This window comes from Corylus avellana, chromosome ca5 (genome assembly GCF_901000735.1).
Source record: "Corylus avellana chromosome ca5, CavTom2PMs-1.0".
Taxonomy (NCBI): Eukaryota; Viridiplantae; Streptophyta; class Magnoliopsida; order Fagales; family Betulaceae; genus Corylus; species Corylus avellana.
The window spans coordinates 6,262,924-6,280,872 of NC_081545.1; the positions used below are offsets into that span (position 1 = coordinate 6,262,924).

A 17,949-nucleotide genomic window follows, 5' to 3' on the forward strand; every position below is an offset into this window, starting at 1 on the left:
ATATTCAAATTGATATAATTTGCATGCACTTGAAGACATTTTATGAATAATTGTGTTTTTTTTTTCTTTCCAAATTTCATAGAAAAAGTCTGAACGAAATACCCTAAACAGAAGCAAATTGGAAACAAATCACACAGCTGGGACTTGTTCATTTGTCAATGTCATTTACAAAAAGGTAAGTATCTCTTACCATAATTTAATGAAAGTAACGTTATTTAGTGTAAACTTTGATTATATGTATTATGTGTAGGAACAAGAAACAAAAGTGAAGCCTAATCCTGTTGAACTGTATGAGGTTACCCATACAAGAAAAAAGGATAAGCAGTTTGTGAACGACAAATGCAAAAGTCTATATGTAAGTAATTGTTTACGCTCCGATCATTAAGTTGATTAGTGAAGAATATGAATAGTAAACTTGCATGAAGTATATGTTAAACTAAGGCCAACTATGACTTGTGCAGCTTCAAATGCAAGAATTAACAACCAGTGAGGCCTTAGAGGAAGGCAATGTGGAGGGAACAAGTGTAGATGACCGAATGCAAGAAATAGTCACACAAGTATAGGGGGCCGACGAGCTGGGCACATTAGAGGAATTAGAGGAATGGGATGCGGTCTTATTCCTACCCCTTTAAGAACTTCATCTCAAGCGTTCACCCAGTTCGACAACCACGATGAGTGTAGGAAAAGACAAGAAGATACTCAAAGCGAGCTTCAACAGACTAGAATTGAACTTCATCCGTACAGAGAGAATTTGCAAGCCAACGTTGAGGAAACGAACAAATTAAAAGCCACTGTTGAGTTCTTAATGTCACGTATTGGAGGGTTAGTGAAACTTTACCTATGCATTAATTTTACAAAAACACACATACTAAGTAATCGTGAAAAAGCTTATTGATCATTATATGAAATTTTATTCTATTAGGTCTGGAGGGAGCTTGCTTGGAGGTGCATCAAGTGAAGCCAACAATTGAGGGAGCTTTGGAATAACTTTATTTAGGATGTACTCTTTGATAGCATGTATTTGTGATATATTTTTTGATACTATGTATTTGGATAGTTGTTGGTACTTTCTATTTGCTAATGTGTATTTGACTATTTGTTGATCGTGATTTGTTTGGTAATGTATATCTGTTGGTACTTTTTATTTGGTTTATATTATATTAAGATATTCGCAAAATTTTTGGTTCAACAACTTTTGAGTTAGTAAATCTCCCTTGACATGGTTATCAAGGTTAAAGAACTTTTAGTAAACAATGCAAGGGAGTAATAATATCTTTCTAAATTTTATTTTTAAGTGTATGCAGGATGACAAGAGTACAAGAAAGTTAAACCACCCAAGCAGGTTCTCCCTTTAATATATTTCATGAAGAAACACATTTTTAGTATCTCTTTCTCTATCATTTTGGGTTTCATTTTCATTGTCTTTGATATTATATATTGGTTCATTGTGGTAGATTACTCAAATTGCTTATGAGGATGAATTGGCAAGGAAGAGAATGCAGATAAGTACTTTATTTTGGGTTTTGGAATTTTGCTACCCATGAATTGTAAAAAAAATATTTAATAGTTTTTTCCCTTGACAGGTTTGGTTAATGGGGCAGTTCTCACATATTTTTTATGATTTTGATGAGGTTAGTCATTTTGAGTTATGTTTCTTGTGGGCATTTAGATTAGTTTGATTATTTCATATATTAATTGATTCATCAAAGAATGTTGTTGTGTACTTAAACATAAATGCAATGTTTCTTATAGAGGTACTCTACGTGCATTTTATTTGCCCATGCATGGAGTTATGTTTCTCCGGATAAGTTTTCCTGCTGAATTTTTTTAGTGTTGGTTTCTTCATAGTGAACTTTTTTTTTTGGCCTCAATCTTGTTAGGCGCACAATGCTTATCATGGTGTTGGCATTGTCAAATTGATGGGCCGTAGCAGTAGATATATAGCTATGCATGCATCCCTAGCTAGTGGACAAATTGACATATGTTTGATTCATGAGGTACTTATTACTAGCAATTAATTGGATAGTTATCTTTGTGAGCTGTTACTGATTCTACTTATATGCACATCTAAGGTATCTTTTAATTTGCACGGGCCTCATGGTGTTTTGAGTCATCTGAAATACCTGATTGAGACAAAGGGTTCGGCTGTTATTTGTGTCGCAGAGGGAGCACGGCAGGTGAGTTACGTAAGGAATTCATATTTTCACTTTTGGGTTGAATACTATTAATTGATCAGGTGATTTAAATTGTGCAGTTCTTTTTTGGCTTCATGAAATACTGTGAAAAACTGCCTGTGTTCATTTCATTGCATTGCATAGATCTTATAACTTCTTCATTATATTTTTCCCCAAGATGAAGAGTAAAATTCAGTATGTTATTGTTTTTTGATGCAGAATTTTATTCAGAAAACTAATGCTAAAGATGCGTTTGGGAACATTGTATTTGGAGATTTCGGTGTCCACATTCAACAAGAGGTTGGTGGTTGTATTTTGACTAATTTCATGTGGTCTTCATCTCTCCATGACTCTTGAGACAAGTTAAGTGGGTTGATAAATAATGAGCTGACTGAAAGTCTAATTTTTAACATCAATTGATATGTGTTGCATGGATAAGAATGGATTGCAGTTTGGCCTTTTAGTTGTCATTTGTCGGAGTTACAAATATGATATATTTTAAGCCTTCAAGATCTTACTCTATTAGTGACTCTTTTTGCTAAGACTAGTCAGTTGACTTTTGATGTTATTTGTGTGAATTGTTCTTCACTTGAACTGGAAATCATTAGAAAACCTACTGATGCTGCAATCGATCGCACTCCAAGTGCGATCGATCCCAAAATTTCGAAAACCTACTGATGCTGCGATCGATCCCAAAATTTCGAAAACCTACTGATGCTACGATCGATCGCACTCCAAGTGCGATCGATCGCAAATTTCCGAAAACCTACTGATGCTGCGATCAATCGCACTTGGAGTGCGATCGATCCCAAAATTTCGAAAACATACTGATGCTGCGAAATTTTTTTTTTTTTTTTTTTTGATTTTTAGGACCATTAGGGTCGATATTTGTCGACCCTAATGGTCAACCATCAGCGTCCACTTCAAAAGTGGATGCTGATAGTCAATTTTTTTTTAATATTTTTGGACCATTAGCGTCCACAAATGTGGACGCTAATGGTCAACTATTAGCGTCGACTAATTCTTTTGTGTACATCATCTTTAGAGTCAAACACATGTATCTTTTAGGGTCGATAAAGTGGACGCTAAAAGTCATCATTAGGGTCGACTCTAAGTGGACGCTGATAGTTAGTTTTTTTTTTAATTTTTTAGGACCATTAGCGTCCACTGGACGCTAATGGTTTAACTATCAGCGTCCACTTTTATTTGGACGCTAATAGTTATTATTATTATTTTTTTAAAAGGGATATTAGGGTCCATAAAGTCGACGCTAATGGTTAACTAAAAGTGGACGCTATTGCTTGACTATTAGGGTCGACTTTCGCTTCCGTTTACATCATCTTTAGGGTCCAAACATTGCGACTTTTAGGGGCGATAAAGTGGACGCTAAAAGTGATCATTAGGGTCGACTTTTAAGTGGACCCTGATGATCAGACATTTGATCATTAGGGTCGGACTATTAGGGTCGACACTTTTAGGGTCGAAAAGTGGACGCTGTTGCCAACAGCGTCCACTTTAGGGTCTTTAGGGGCGACTTTAAAGAGCTAATTTCTTGTAGTGTGATACTATATGTACTTTTCTTGTCTCTTAAAAGGAATTGGTTTGCTGCCTATGAGTCTATCAACAGTGGTTCAGTCTTGATGGGAAACAATAGTGCCTGCAAGATTGTTGGTATTAGTACAGTCAGGATAAGGGTGCTTGACAGTATTGTTAGGACTTGGATGAATTTTCAATGCATACTAGATTTGAAGAAAAATCTTGTGTCTTTGGGCACTTTGGACTCCCTTAGATACAGGTATATTCCAGTGAAGGTTGAGTCATCAGAATTAGTAAAGGCTCATTAATTGTGATGGAAGGTAACAAGGTTGATAGTCTTTACTTTCTTCAAGGTAGTATACAGTGACAGCTTCAGCTAATGTGTCTTCTTCATATAATTTCAAATTATTGGCAGTGTGAGCACAATAGAGTGAGGATGAGGAGTTTTTCATGTAGCATTTACCTTACTCTAGTGTGTTTGGGAGCAAGGTTCACTGATAGGTAGTGAAACGGATACTCTGTTATTTATGGGGAACTACAGATATGATGTTGGTTTAGTCTTTGACAGAAACAGTGGTATTGTCGATTCCAGTGTCATTAGGTATGTCGATTCAGATTATACTGGTAATCTAGTTGTGACACAAGAAAATATCACATTGAAGAAAATTGCCTCAGAAAATCCAACAAATATGTTAACTAAGTCAATTTTGTTTTTCAAGTTCAAACATTACTTGGACTTGATTGTTATTTGTAGTTTGCGATTGCCCTTATGGGCATTGGAGGAGACGTCATAAGGAGATTGCATTTAGGAGTACTTGATGAAATTCAAGTCAGGGTGGATATTTGTTGTGTAGTGCCTTGAATTTTCTCCCAAGTGAAGTGTGAGGCCCAAACGTGATTTTGGTTTTAGTGTTTCAACCTTTTTTTTTTGTTCTCCTTCTCCAAGGTTTCGGTATTCCTATATGAATAGGAGTCTTACAAACTGCACGTTTCGAAATCCTTCTCCTTGTCAAAGTAGGATTTCATCACATTGTGAGTCTCGTACATCTAGCCATCAGCAACCGACTTCAAGGCTTATAAAAGGAGAATCAAGTTCAGCCTTTGGTGGCACAACAATAAGAAAGCAATGCAATCTCATTAGTGTTTCTCACGTTTGTGGTGCTGTACAGCACTTTGAGAAAAAGAGAGTTTTTCTTGTTTTGGTTTTTTCTCTTTTTTGTGTGAGGGTGAGATTTAAATGTATTTGGATTTTGAGCTTTAAAGTGATTTTCTTCCTAGCACTTTTGTACTCTATCTTTTGATAGTGCATTTACTCCAAGTCGTCTATGTCAGTGGATGTACGCTTTTTAAGCAAAACCACTTAAATCTGTGTGTCTTGTATGATTGATTTATTTTCTACTTTTTTATAGGTTTGAAAAGGCGAGCGGTTATTAACTGCCCACTAACTGCTAACCGCACTAACCATTAACCGCTTTTGAAAGCGGTTAGTAAACGCTAACATGAAACGACGTCGTTTCACTTTAGGGTTTTTTTTTTTTTTTAATCGCCGGCCACCCTCACGTCTCTACTCTCTTCGAGTTTCCATCATCGTCCACCCTCTCCTCTTTTCACGTAGCCTCCCACTCGACCCAGCCTGCTAGCCAAGTCTCCAACTCTCAGACTCTTCTCTCATCTCTCTCCGATTCTCCATTGTCATTGCACGCCCAAGGGATCGCCTGGATCGTGTGGTACGAAACCAATCAAGACAATGGTTGTGCAGTGGGGCTAGAGTGTTTCGACACCACGGACTTACACTGCGGAGTGCCAGCATCGCCAAGTCTCCATCGCCGAGACCCAGTGATGGAGATTTTTTTTAGACTTTTTTTATTAATTACTTATTGAAAAAAATATTTTAGATTTTTCGATTGAGCTCATTTTGTAGTAATTCGGCCCAATTTGTGGTATAAAGCAAATTTTGATGCTCAAATGGCCCTGAAAAGGCAAAAAAAAATGGGAAAAACGTTTGAAGTGAGCCCAGGAAAAGCCCAATTCTCAAAATTGGCTCAAAAGGTCCAACTTGTAAAAAGCAGTTAGCGTATGCGGTTATTTATTTAATAACCACTAACCGGCGGTTACGGTTAGCGATTTTAGCCACTAACCGCTAACCGTAACCATCTTCAGGGTTTTTAGCATCCAAACTTGATACCATTAATGGGAGAATTGGACAATGATTATCTTAGCAGGTAAGACAATCCCCCTAGCCTATATTGGAGGATGCAAAGAGTTGAAGCACTGAACTTTATTGATGTCTATTTAAAGGATATTGCAAAGAACTTGACTTTGCTTGAGCTGGCTAAGTTAGATTACAATTTAGTGCAATCCATATATCAGCGAGAGCTTGAGGAGTTAGCAACGTAACGTTTACTTTCATCCATATGCTTTCATGGAAGACTTCCCATATTTGATTAATTAGGTGTTAGAGGGACATGGGTTTTAAAGATAAGCTACCTTTTTCAAGGAACAGGTTGATGGAGAATTATTTGTGGGCGATGGCCGGGGATCATTTTCGCGCCCCAGTTTTCCAAGTGCAGAATCGGCATCCTTCACTGCTGTTGTGGATCGCTATAAGAACAAAAGAAACATATCATTATCAACGCTATATTTTATTATTTTCTTTTTTGTCAAAACCATCACTTGGATCACAAATATTGCAACTTTTTTATTGACTGTCCTTTTCTAATAATTTCAGCAGAATCGAGATGAAAGCGATAGAGGACCTTCCTTCCCCAGTATATGATGATTTCCTATGTTGCCGTGCTTAACTATGTGATCAATGAAGTAGTCTTTGATGTCATCAAAGATCAGAACTTGGATATTTTCCCATATATTATTACGGAAGCGGTGAGAAAATTGATCGAACTTAATTCTTCAATAGATTTGATCAATGTTTTTTTAACTCTACCAGCGGCAGCAATAATTAACAGAAGAAAAAACTTAACCTTCTTCCTCTTTTACAATCATATTTTTGAACTTTAAAAATTTGCAATGTGGAGTTGTACAATGTTACCACTCTCTTAGGATTTCTATTAAATCTTAACGAAAGATGTGAAAATTTCAAAATACCCATGTTTTGAAAATTTGCAACGTCGAGTAATGGGTCGCTAGCCTTGGCCGTGGGTCAGCAGACCCACGACCAAGGCCATGGGTCTGGCCATAACCCATGGCTATGAGTTTTTTTGTTTTTTCAAAAAAAAAAAATTAAGAATTATTTTGTATTTTTAGTAGTTTTACATAGATATAAAGACCATTTTACCTATTTATCATCTGATTTAACCCAAAATCCTAATGGTAAACATTGAAAAGTTTTTATATTTGGCAACACTACAAAAGATTAATTTTTTTTTTTACGGCCCGTTAGTGACGTGTCATTAGCAACGTGTGTGGTGGGTTAACAAATTGGAAGTCACTAATGGAGACTTTAGTAACATCTCAATTTCTGACACGTCACCCTTTGGTGCTGACATGAATGCTGATACGTTAAATGAGACATATGTAGCTAATGACAAATCCTTAATTTTTTAACAAAACTTATTATTAAAATTGAAAACCCAAGAACTAAATCCAAATCAAATAAAACTTAGGGGGTAAATTTAATTTTCCCCATTTTTATATTATAAAGCTAATTCGAATAAGACCACATTTTTCTTTTGCAATAAACTTCCAATCAAAGAACTTGATAATGGAGTGATGCAACATATATAAGATACACAGTGAGTTAGTGGGCAATGTTCTTAGGGTTCTTTTGGGTTTACAATTTTAAAAAACGAAATTTAAAAATATCAATTTTAAAACATGATATTTAAAAACATGGTATTAAAAATACAATTAAACATTTGGTAAAATCGTAGTTTTGCCTTTAAAATTGCAATTTTTAAAAATGCATCATCTTGCCTACAATTTGAAAGTGCATATTTTTCTACATTTCAAATTGTAATTTTTAAAAAATGCACTTCCAAGCAATACATTTTTTGCAATTTGGTTTTGAATTGCACTTTTAGTCTGCGAAATATTATATTAATAACAGCTGAATTACGAGAGAGAGAGAGAGAGAGAGAGAGAAATATTAATTAATAATTAGTAATATCATTGTCGCATGTGGCATTCTAGAGAACACAATTGTCATATGAAGGGATTACATTTTGAAAATTAGAAGCCCCCATGCATGTAGCATGAAAGAAATGGATTGGTAAAGTAACCACTGGCCGGGTTTAAGCTTGGCCTTCGTACTTGTCTTCTTCCTCACTAACTATGCATGGCTGGCAATGGTAGAAACGTAATATGCAACACAAAGCAGCCCATGAACAAAGCACAAAATCCCTCCATTGGACAATAAATGATGGTGTGAGAAACCGCAGGAAGCCCTTGACTTGTGGTTTGACAAAGTCCCTATCACCAGCATGGACAATCCCACGGCTAATATGATCCTGATCAATCATAAACCATGAAAATACAATAAGAGTGTTAAATTGTCATTTATCTCAAAAATTTAAACCAATAAAAAAATAGTAAACTTAATCATTTAAAGTGCTTGTAAGCTTAAATTCCTTTACAAGAAGTGAGGCCAAACCCTTGAAATTTTTAACTGAAACAAAGGTGAATGACAGAATTAAGGTTTAAACTCGCTCTGATACTTATCTAAAAAGTTTAAGTTGATAGAAAATGGTAACAAAGCCAAAGTAATCAAGGTTAATTAATTACCAAGTGAAGAAGTAGCAGGCCACTGAGAGTTGCCTGCGGGGGGAAGCCTTTCCAAACTCTTCTCGAGTGCAAATGCAATTGCAGCCACCAAGCAAGTTTGCTATGATATGGGCTAGACCCAAAAGTGATGCTGCAGCTAAACCTAGCTTGAAAGCCTGGCTGCTTGGTTCTTTACACTCAAATATAAACAACCTTACGTGCTTCACCTGTTGAAGAAGAAATTTGAAAAGGTTGAGTTTACAACATAAAAACCATATTAACATGCCAACTTTTTTCTGCCATTGATGGAATGATATGTATATACTTTGCTTTGTGCAATTTTTGCTTCAATGCCAAGAACCCCGGCAATGACATCCATTGCCACGATCAACAGACAAATGAGAGCACCTGCTAACTTGGACATTTTTTGGATAATATATGGATCACTTGAAATCTCTCTCTCTCTCTCTCTCTTACTACTATGCTTTAGATGAGAAGGAACATGTGTAAGGGGGCCTTTTAAAGAGTAGAAAGTGTGTAGATAATTCTTATCAGCTGGGTTAAGTGGGTAAAAGCTATTAATGAAAGGATATATAAGGATTTCTTTCAATTTAAAAAATAAATAATTATTGATTCTAAAAGTATGTGAATTCAGACAATTCCTTGCATCGAACGGTTTGAATAATGTTGCTTAATAAAAATGTAACATGTTATGAGAATTGAGTATATTTTAATCAGGTTCTTGTGCTTTATATTGTAAAAAAGTTTTTTTGCCAAAAACACTCTCTTAGTTTTTTAAAGAAGAAAGTGTTTCTTATAAAATGAAGAAGTCTTTTGAAAGAAAAAGTTTTTTTAACTACCTTAGTTAACATGTCACATTTTTAATAAGTAGCATTTTTCAAATTAACCGTTCGATGCAAGAAACAGCCTGAAATCGCATATAGAATCTACAAATTATAGGAATCCTGATCTGTTAGAGGTGTCTATGCAGTCCAAGAATCTTGCTTGGATGATCCATGAAGTAAATGAAGATACTGGGGATCCAGTACTGAATGAAGAAGATGGAAATGGTACCAACTATGTTGCCAAAGATGGTGATGCTAGCAGATGTCCTGCCAAACTGAGATATACCATCACAATTGAACTGTCTATATACAATGATGAGAAGCCAAAGCAACGTCAAACAGATAATGGATAAGCATCAATTGCAGTGCATTTGTATCAAACCACTTAGCAGCCGTCATCTGTAACCCTTATTTAAAGGAATACTCCATCAAACCATTAATGGAATAGCTAGTCCTCACCAAACCTACGTGAGAGACAATTACAAATTAACGTAATATTGAGTCCCATTAGAGAGAAGGAACCAATGGCGTCCTAGTTCCGTCTCAAATTATGCACAAATTTCAAAACGGGTCGGGTTCGTTCTATGGTAGTGTCCTCAACCATAATGGTCTCAATGCCCAAGTTTTTATGCATTTTCTTTTTTAAATAAACAGCAAAAAAGAATACATAAAGAAACTAATATATCTTTATGTATTAAGGACTATGGCGCCCAACCAACTTCATGATTTGATTTGATGCAACTTAACTAATTCACCCCTGTAATAAATTTATCTATCTAAAGTTCATTCAGAAAATATATTTCTGGTTTTTTTTTTTTTTCTCGTCATTTATGAATTTTATGTCTCCCTTATGGGATTGGTTGCAATTCGGGCAGTCTCATAAAAAGGATAGGTGCAAGTTCCACCGGCCTCAAATAGATGGGTCTCTCACTTAGGCGTGTCAAAAATTACTGGGAAACCGGAAAACCGGGGTCCCGGTTCCGGTTCCTGTTCCTGTTTGAAAAATTCAAAAACCAGGTTTCCATTTTATATATATATATATATATATATATATATATATATAGGATTTTTGGGCTTTTTTAGGTTTATTTTTTAATTATTTGGAACAATCACAACAAAGCCCATTTAATTTAGACAAAAAGACTAATAGATTTTTTTTAAAATGGGACAACTTATGAAAAAAAAAAAAAAAAAAAAGGCTTATTTTTGGCCCAATACCTAAAATAAGCAAAAAAATCCCATTGTCTTAAAAAATTGGTTACTGGACCAGGTGAGATCGGAACCTGCCGGTAACCGGGACTGGGTTCCCGGTTCCGGTTCCGGTTTCCCAAAACCAATAACTAGGGTACCCCGATTCCGGTTCCCGATTTTGGCCGAAATCCAGGAAACTGACCGGGTTGACACCCTTACTCTCACCCATTCAAATTCCCTTTTCTATGACAAATGTGATATTTTCTTGGCATTCACCAAAAAGCTGAACTCTCTAGATGTTAATAAACGAGAAGCTATGGCAGCTTTAACAGGAGTGGACTTTGCCCTATTTAATGGCTGCTCTAAATTAATGCTGAAAGGTGACTCTTTGATTACAATTATGGCTATTAATCAGTCATCTCTCCTCTCAGACAAGTCATTTGCTCCTATCTTTAACATACAACTGAAACTCTAGTATCTTCAAGATTGGAATGCTGCAAAAGTTTCAAGAAGTGCAAACTTTTGTGCGCACCATCTCGCCAAGTGGGCCGCTACCAACCTTGTGTTTGGAAGCATTCCCAATACTATCCCTATCTTCTCTTCCTTTAGGATCAGTAGTGTGAATGATCCTCCTATATAACCATTCCCTTTATTTGTAATTTGCTTAAAAAAAAAAAAAAAAACCATTGTCTATGTAATTGATGATGAGGGCATGATCTTAAATCCCACTAGATAGCCTTCTGTCTATTACTGATTTGTTTTCTAGGAGTATTTTTTTTTTTTTCACAAGTCCATCTTGATTTAAGGCATATTTGAAATTGCGTTTGAAAAATAAAACTTTTAAGTAAAAAAAAAAAGCATTTTTTGGCAAAAGCTTAAAAACCAAAAGTATGTTTTAACCATTTTTAGGTTTTTTGAACCCTTAAAAGCGCGTTCAATTTTTTTTATCAAACGGATACTTTTTTCTTTGAACAAAATTTTTTAGTGTTAAACGCAGTTTTAAACCTTTCAAACTAGCCCTTAGCCTTCTAAAAACATCATTAATTATTAGAGTAGCTCAAGTACGTACTAGCAAATATAATAGCAGTGTTAATTTCCTCGATTTTTTAGCCGAAAATTAAAAGAATCTCTGGCCAAACAAATTCCTTCCTTAATGGGCTAAACCTCAAACTATTGAATAATAGTAAGTTTTTTTTGGACAAATTCATAAGCAAGGGGGAAATCGTGGGCTGATTTAAGCCCCTACCTTATGGGCTTTTTGAGCTTTTCTATGATGCTTCACAACTTGGGTTGCAATGAGAAAAATCCCGAAAGCTTTTGTAATAGGTGAAAGCCTGAAATTAAGGAGAGACAAACAGGATAAGTCGGCTGAATTTTATTTGGACAAAAGAGATAGTGACTTGTCAAAGGCATAGTTCAATGTGATTGGTTAACGTGTTCAAATTTCAATGGGTCCAAGCCAAACTCAACTATAACAAATTAATAATCTCCTCAAATTATGTTTAACTTTAGACTATAGCTTAAATTTTGTAAGATTTAGATTTATCTCCAATTTCAAATGAAGACAGAAATCCACCCATTACCATAACACCATCAAAGAAGACACACCATATCAACAGGCTAAACATTATAAAAGCACCTCAGATTTTTTGGATCGAAATGCACCCAAATGGAGATGTGTTTACTTTTTTAGAGTTAGTTTATAATTGCGTTAAAGAGGTTAAAAAGTACATTTAGTACCCAAAAAGTTGACATGTTTGATAAAAATTGTCAAAAGTACTTCTTTAACCTTTTTATTCTAAAAATTGTCAAAATGCACTTTTAGAAAAAGCTTAAAAATAAAAAAAAAATTCAAAAACACTCTTTAATTTTAAAAGCTATATTTTCCAACACAATCCAAAACATGTTCTTTGTGATGCTACTCTTCACACCTATTTATCAAATTCATTACACACCAGCTGACATGACGTGTTTTAAGTGGCTTTATATGTTAGTCATTTAAAAAAAGATAAAACAAAAACTACTTAAAATGCATTACATCACCCGGTATGAAATGAGTGATAAATGAATGTGAAAAGTAACATTTCTCTTTCCTGTTTTTCTTCAGAGCTAAGAAAAGGAGATGAGATTTTTATATTATAAAGCTTATTGAGTGAGACCACATATTTCTTTTTCAATGAACTTCCAATCGATGAACTAGATAATGCAGTTATGCAAATGCAGCATAAGATATGCAAATGTGTTAGTGGGCAATGTAGTTAACTAGCTAGTTCTTAATATAACCGCAGAATTACCAAAAAAGAATAGAAAAATTAGTAATATCATTGTCTCATACGGCATTCTAGAGGGCACAATTGTCATCTGAAGTGATTACATTTTGAAAATCAGAAGCACCCATGTAGCATGAAAGAGATGGATTGGTAAAGTAACCACTGGGTTTAAGCTTGGCCTCCATAGCTTGTCTTCTTACTCACTATGTATGGCAGTGGTAGAAATGTAATATGCAACACAAAACAGCCCATGAACAAAGCACAAAACCCCTCCAATCGACAGGAAATGAGGGTGTGAGAAACCGCAGGAAGCCCTTGACTTGTGGTTTGACAAAGTCCCTATCACCAGCATGGACAATCCCACGGCTAATATGATCCTGATCGATCAATCACAAAATCATGGAAATATACAATCAAGCCATAAATTACCACTTTAAACTTATAAGAATAGATTCAATTTATGTTCCAACACATATATATACCAAGTGAAGAAGAGGCAGGCCAGTGAGAGTTGCCTGCTGGGGGAAGCCTTTTCGAGCTCTTCTTGAGAACAAATGCAATTGCAGCCACCTAGCAAGTTTGCTATGACATGGGCTAGACCCAGAAGTGTTGCAGCAGCAAAACCTAGCTTGAAAGCCTGGCTGCTTGGTTCTTTACACTCAAATATAAACAGCCTTAGATGCTTCACCTGTTGAAGAACAAAATTTGAGTAACAAAATTAAAACGTTTCTGCCATTTATGGAATGATTATATACATATACCTTGTTTTGTGCAACTTCTGCTTCAATGCCAAGAATCCCAGCCATGATATCCATTGCCACAATCAACAGACAAATGAAGGAACCTACTAACTTGGACATTTTTGGATAATATTTGAAGCACTTGAAATCTCTGTGTTTCTTTCTCTGTTGCTAGCTACTATATATGCTGTTTAGATCATGAGAAGGAATCTATGAAGGAAAAATAAGGGGGTTTTAAAGAGGAGGAAAGTGTGTAGAATGGTTGTGATGATCAGATGGGCTAAGTGGGAAAAAGCTTCTTTTGTCTACAACAGGGGCATACTTTAATTTGCTTTTTGTGTCTTCTTTCTCTTCTTTTTCTTTGCTCTAGCCTCTTGGATTCCTTTGATGGGGGAGGAAGGAAAGTAGGGTATAAACCAGCTCATTGAGGGAGCCTCCCGAGGCATCATCTACTCATGGCCCAAATGAATCGGTGGGAAGTCTTTCTGTTTCTTTGACTTTTCATGTATATCTATGGATTTGCAAATCATTCTTTTCTATCCATATACTGTGTGTGTGTGTCTTTTTTTTTCTTTTTTTTTTTAAAATAATTTTTAAAAAACAAGAAATAAATAAAATACAGGTAACACTTCAATAATAATAATTGCTATAAAACATAGAAATAAATTATGAATCAATAAAAATTGAGCTTTGAACTTGTTTCATTTGATTGAAGCTTAAATGGCAAACAAAATGAATTGGAACTATCATGAGTAGTTTAAACTTTAAAGAAAGAATTTGGTTTACAATATCCCTAATAATAATTTTCATATTTTTTTTCTCTTTGTTATGCTGATCATAATTCCATCCTAAATATTAGGATTTTCCAATTAATTAATGTCTTTCTGTGTCGTGTTTTGATGATAATCCCATCCCTACTGAAATGGTTAGGGTGTTGGGCAACCTCGGGTTACATTTTTATTCCAAAAGTAAAAATAAGAAAAAAGAAAGTCGCTTTTTCCTACTATTTAATGTTATCTTCTTAATGACGGTTCATTATTTTAAATGACAAAAAAAAAAAAAAAAAAGGTGAAAACTTTTGGATTCATTTCATAATTGTATTACTTTTACTTAGGGAGCCTACATGCAAGATTATGAAGTAGGTGAGGACTCTGTTTGCAGGGTTTCCGGCAAAAGTAGGCAAAATAGCTATTGAAAAATATAAATTTTTACTTTAACTACTCATTTTTTTTATACACCCTTCAATAAATTTTCTATTTTACTCTTTTTTAAAATATATATATATATGTGGGAGAGAGTGCAAAAGAAAGATGAGAAGAGAGTAAAAGAAAGAAAGTGACAGAAAAATAATAATAAACAATTTTATTGTGCAAATAGTAAATAGGCTAATCAACTTATTTACTGTTCATATTAGATAAAAAAAAAGTTAAGTTGCATATTCTGCTAGAGACAGAAAAACACTCTTAATAATCAAATTTAATCTTAGCTAGAAATTACCTAGAGGTAATGAGGCTGGTGAAGAACACAATAACAATTTAAAATTTGAGTGATTTTTGTGCTATAAGTCTAGTCTCTTGCTTCAAAAGTTATAACCCCTAATAATGGTGAGTGTCATTTTCTGTGGAAGAACTCTAGGACTTTTGCAGAAGTGGCTTGACTAAATGGCAAAAAGTGGACCCCTGAGCTCGTAAAATATGGACTAGAAAGCCCAAAAAAATGTACATTTCCAAATGATGCACCCCACCTGTATCTCAATTCTCACCGTCAAATCAAGAATTTTCTTGGGTATGTTAATGTAAATGTGACTTTTTATTTTTATTTTTTGGGAATCTCGAACTCATATCAGGGCTCAATGCATATATATGATGTTTTGGGGAACAGAATCTTGTCTAATGCTTTGGCTCCCTTTTAAAGTTGGAATAAGATCCATTAAAATCGAGAAGAGTCATTTTTATTTTGAATGTCCAACTAAAATAACAAGATGTGGCAGTTAATTTTGCAATGACCAAAGTTTTTAATTAGAGTTCAGTCAAATTTTTAAAATGTCCCAACTCTAAAAATAATTTCTCAAAAAAAGTACAATGTTTTACTACTCCAACTAAAGCATGCGGTGTACCACTAGAGTGGACGCGATCACTCCCAATTAGCAATGTGGTGGCGATGCAACCGAGTAATGCTATATACAACATTTTCATCGATCTCAAATTATTGACAAAATTACAGTTCAGGGTTCTACTTTGATCTCAAATTACTTTTGTTCTACTTCGATCTCAAATTACTTTTTTAGTCGGGTTCAAAATCTTTGAAAAAAGAAGGAAAAGAATAATAAGAAGTGCACCACCCAGACAAAACTGAAAGAGGATGAATTGAGTATCCAAGCCAACCAGTTACCAGGTCTGATATCACATGGTTGGGCCTCATAACTTTTTGAATTGCTTGATTCTGTAGTCCATTCCACCCATCTTAAGCCCAATTCTAATTAGAATTGACACCCGTGTTTTAATAATGCCAACGCTGGAACTGGAGCACCATAGACCACTACTCTAAACTCTTAAGACAAAAGGAAAAATGGTGATTACTGATTAATGTAATGGAAATGAAGTTTTAATACCACTTTTTTTTTTTTACACCAACTTTATAAAACATATATAAAAAGTGGTACGGAATGTATAATAACATCAAACTATGGCCCAAACAAAACACAAGTGTAACAACAATATCCCTAGCTCACTCTCATGATTCTTTGGCAAACAAAACAAAGCATCATATATATATATATGCACAAACATTACCAATGCAAGAGTCGGAACAACTTAGAAAGCAAAAATCATGAGCCCAACAACAGAGACACACAACTCAAAGGATCACACAAAAAAAGTAGTAATGATGTCTTACTCTCTCCTTTACACAAAATGCAGCAACAAAGGCTTCACACTTAACATCATCACCCCCAGCTTTCTCAGCAACATATTGTTCAACCTTCATCTAACCTTTTCGTATTCCTTGATGTACTTGTCACTATGTTTTCTTTTCTTTTTACATCCCAAAAAAAAAAAAAAAAAAAAAAAGGGCAACCCAAAAAGCAAAAGAAGGAAATGGACAAGAAAGCGCCTGAAACTGTTACCAAAACCCTGAGAAGCCTCAAAACCGCCACCAAAAAAAAGCGACGGAGCGTGCAAACCACGCGCCACCTTGCTCGGTCAGGGATTGAAGAATCGCAACATCTGCAGAGAAGGGACGTCCCTGAGCTGCTCCAACGAGAAGACGCAGAAGCCATGGGAGTAGAGCACGTTCTGCGTCACGGGCGAGTTGACGAGCACTTGGAGGATCTGGCTCCTGGTCAGCTTTTCCAGGTAGCCGAAAACGCCGCCGTATGAGGTCTGGGCCGCAGGAAAGGCCCTGGAGGAGTGGGGAGGCATGGACTGTAGGGCCTTTAGCTGGGCCTGAAGGTACTTCACGTACTTGTGGGCCTCCTCGAGCATGGTGGACATGTCCATCTTGGTATCCCAAGGCATTAGCTTCTGGAGGCCCTGCATCTTCTCGCTCAGCTTCTGGCGCCGCCGCCGAGCCAGCTTGCTCTGCGGGATGACAACCGGACGGTTCAGGTAGTAGCAGCTCTGCACGATTGAGTCTAGGGTTTGGGGATCACTGAGTCGACTCGGGCTGGTCATTGAGTCGACTCGGGCACGTTTGGATGGTGACGCAGAAAGATATGCTTGGGCTTGGGAATGTTCGAGCGAGTGTAAATGAGGTAAGTGGAAGAAATGCGGTGAGAGTTTGAGATCAGCGGTTGGGTTGGTTAAGAAATTGAATGGCTGAGTCTGAGTCTGAATCGTTTCGGTGTTGAACTCGTTATGGAAGTGAAACGGTTCGGTTTTGGGGAGCTTGAGGTTGAGCTTGTGTTTCCCTGCGTCTTCGCCGGACTTGAGTTGTCCGACTCGGGGGCCCTCGTCGGAGGAGTTTTGACCGAGTTGGTTGCGGTACTTCAGAGCCGGAAAATCCTCGCTAAAGAAGGTGAATGGAAACGACGTCGGTGTGGTCGTACTGGTCGAGTTCTCCAGAAAACCAAGCGGAGGATCTCCGAATGCGTAGTCGCCGTATAACGGCATTAAGGTTTTCTCGGCCAGAAATGACTGAAAGCTCACGCCGGAGAACATCGCGTCGATGCTAGACTCATTGTCGCTCTCACCGCCGGCGAAACTCGAATCAAACTCCCTCTCCATCACGAACAGAAAAAAGTAAAACACAGTATCTGACTCAGAGAGAGAGAGAGAGAGTGGGGGTGGTGACTGTATTTATAGCCTCTGATTCTCTCTCTCACACAGTCACACACAGTCCCTCTGTATCTTCGTGTTGGTTACGAGAAGAAGGAACGCGTGGTGAAAGGAGATTGGTGCAGAAGGTGGGCGGCTAGGACGTCGAGGTTGATAGGGCCGTACATAGGAGTACCTGACAGGCAGGTGTAGGTCATGGATGA

The 17,949-nt window shown here is 36.3% G+C and overlaps 4 protein-coding genes across 4 annotated transcripts; 1 reads left to right on the forward strand and 3 right to left on the reverse strand.

Annotated features, from left to right (window-relative positions):
• Positions 1-1,929: 1,929 nt before the first annotated feature.
• On the forward strand, positions 1,930-2,619 carry LOC132180452 (ATP-dependent 6-phosphofructokinase 5, chloroplastic-like). Its single transcript, XM_059593279.1, has 3 exons — positions 1,930-1,997; positions 2,073-2,186; positions 2,394-2,619. The coding sequence occupies exons 1-3, from the start codon at positions 1,947-1,949 to the stop codon at positions 2,529-2,531; spliced, it is 303 nt and encodes a 100-aa protein (XP_059449262.1). The 5' UTR covers positions 1,930-1,946; the 3' UTR covers positions 2,532-2,619.
• Positions 2,620-7,995: 5,376 nt separating this feature from the next.
• LOC132181653 (protein VASCULATURE COMPLEXITY AND CONNECTIVITY-like) lies at positions 7,996-8,850 on the reverse strand. Its single transcript, XM_059594898.1, has 3 exons — positions 8,752-8,850; positions 8,448-8,653; positions 7,996-8,173 (listed from the first exon to the last, which is right to left on the reverse strand). The coding sequence occupies exons 1-3, from the start codon at positions 8,848-8,850 to the stop codon at positions 7,996-7,998; spliced, it is 483 nt and encodes a 160-aa protein (XP_059450881.1).
• A 3,902-nt stretch (positions 8,851-12,752) lies between these two features.
• On the reverse strand, positions 12,753-13,914 carry LOC132182909 (protein VASCULATURE COMPLEXITY AND CONNECTIVITY-like). Its single transcript, XM_059596278.1, has 3 exons — positions 13,494-13,914; positions 13,215-13,420; positions 12,753-13,109 (listed from the first exon to the last, which is right to left on the reverse strand). The coding sequence occupies exons 1-3, from the start codon at positions 13,590-13,592 to the stop codon at positions 12,929-12,931; spliced, it is 486 nt and encodes a 161-aa protein (XP_059452261.1). The 5' UTR covers positions 13,593-13,914; the 3' UTR covers positions 12,753-12,928.
• A 2,677-nt stretch (positions 13,915-16,591) lies between these two features.
• On the reverse strand, positions 16,592-17,715 carry LOC132183324 (transcription factor bHLH117-like). Its single transcript, XM_059596736.1, has one exon. It carries the CDS (start codon positions 17,693-17,695, stop codon positions 16,673-16,675), a length of 1,023 nt encoding a protein of 340 aa, XP_059452719.1. The 5' UTR covers positions 17,696-17,715; the 3' UTR covers positions 16,592-16,672.
• Between the last annotated feature and the right edge of the window lie 234 nt (positions 17,716-17,949).

What these genes read in the sequence shown, in the direction of transcription:
- LOC132180452 (XM_059593279.1), top strand. Translation starts at nt 1,947, where the DNA reads ATGCATGCATCCCTAGCTAGTGGACAAATTGACATATGTTTGATTCAT. An exon ending in ACATATGTTTGATTCATGAG is followed by an intron (nt 1,998 to 2,072) that starts GTACTTATTACT and finishes TGCACATCTAAG; the next exon opens with GTATCTTTTAATTTGCACGG. An exon ending in GAGCACGGCAGGTGAGTTAC is followed by an intron (nt 2,187 to 2,393) that starts GTAAGGAATTCA and finishes TTTTTGATGCAG; the next exon opens with AATTTTATTCAGAAAACTAA.
- LOC132181653 (XM_059594898.1), bottom strand. Translation starts at nt 8,850, where the DNA reads ATGTCCAAGTTAGCAGGTGCTCTCATTTGTCTGTTGATCGTGGCAATG. An exon ending in CAAAAATTGCACAAAGCAAA is followed by an intron (nt 8,654 to 8,751) that starts GTATATACATAT and finishes CTTCTTCAACAG; the next exon opens with GTGAAGCACGTAAGGTTGTT. An exon ending in GCCTGCTACTTCTTCACTTG is followed by an intron (nt 8,174 to 8,447) that starts GTAATTAATTAA and finishes ATGATTGATCAG; the next exon opens with GATCATATTAGCCGTGGGAT.
- LOC132182909 (XM_059596278.1), bottom strand. Translation starts at nt 13,592, where the DNA reads ATGTCCAAGTTAGTAGGTTCCTTCATTTGTCTGTTGATTGTGGCAATG. An exon ending in CAGAAGTTGCACAAAACAAG is followed by an intron (nt 13,421 to 13,493) that starts GTATATGTATAT and finishes GTTCTTCAACAG; the next exon opens with GTGAAGCATCTAAGGCTGTT. An exon ending in GCCTGCCTCTTCTTCACTTG is followed by an intron (nt 13,110 to 13,214) that starts GTATATATATGT and finishes TTGATCGATCAG; the next exon opens with GATCATATTAGCCGTGGGAT.
- LOC132183324 (XM_059596736.1), bottom strand. Translation starts at nt 17,695, where the DNA reads ATGGAGAGGGAGTTTGATTCGAGTTTCGCCGGCGGTGAGAGCGACAAT.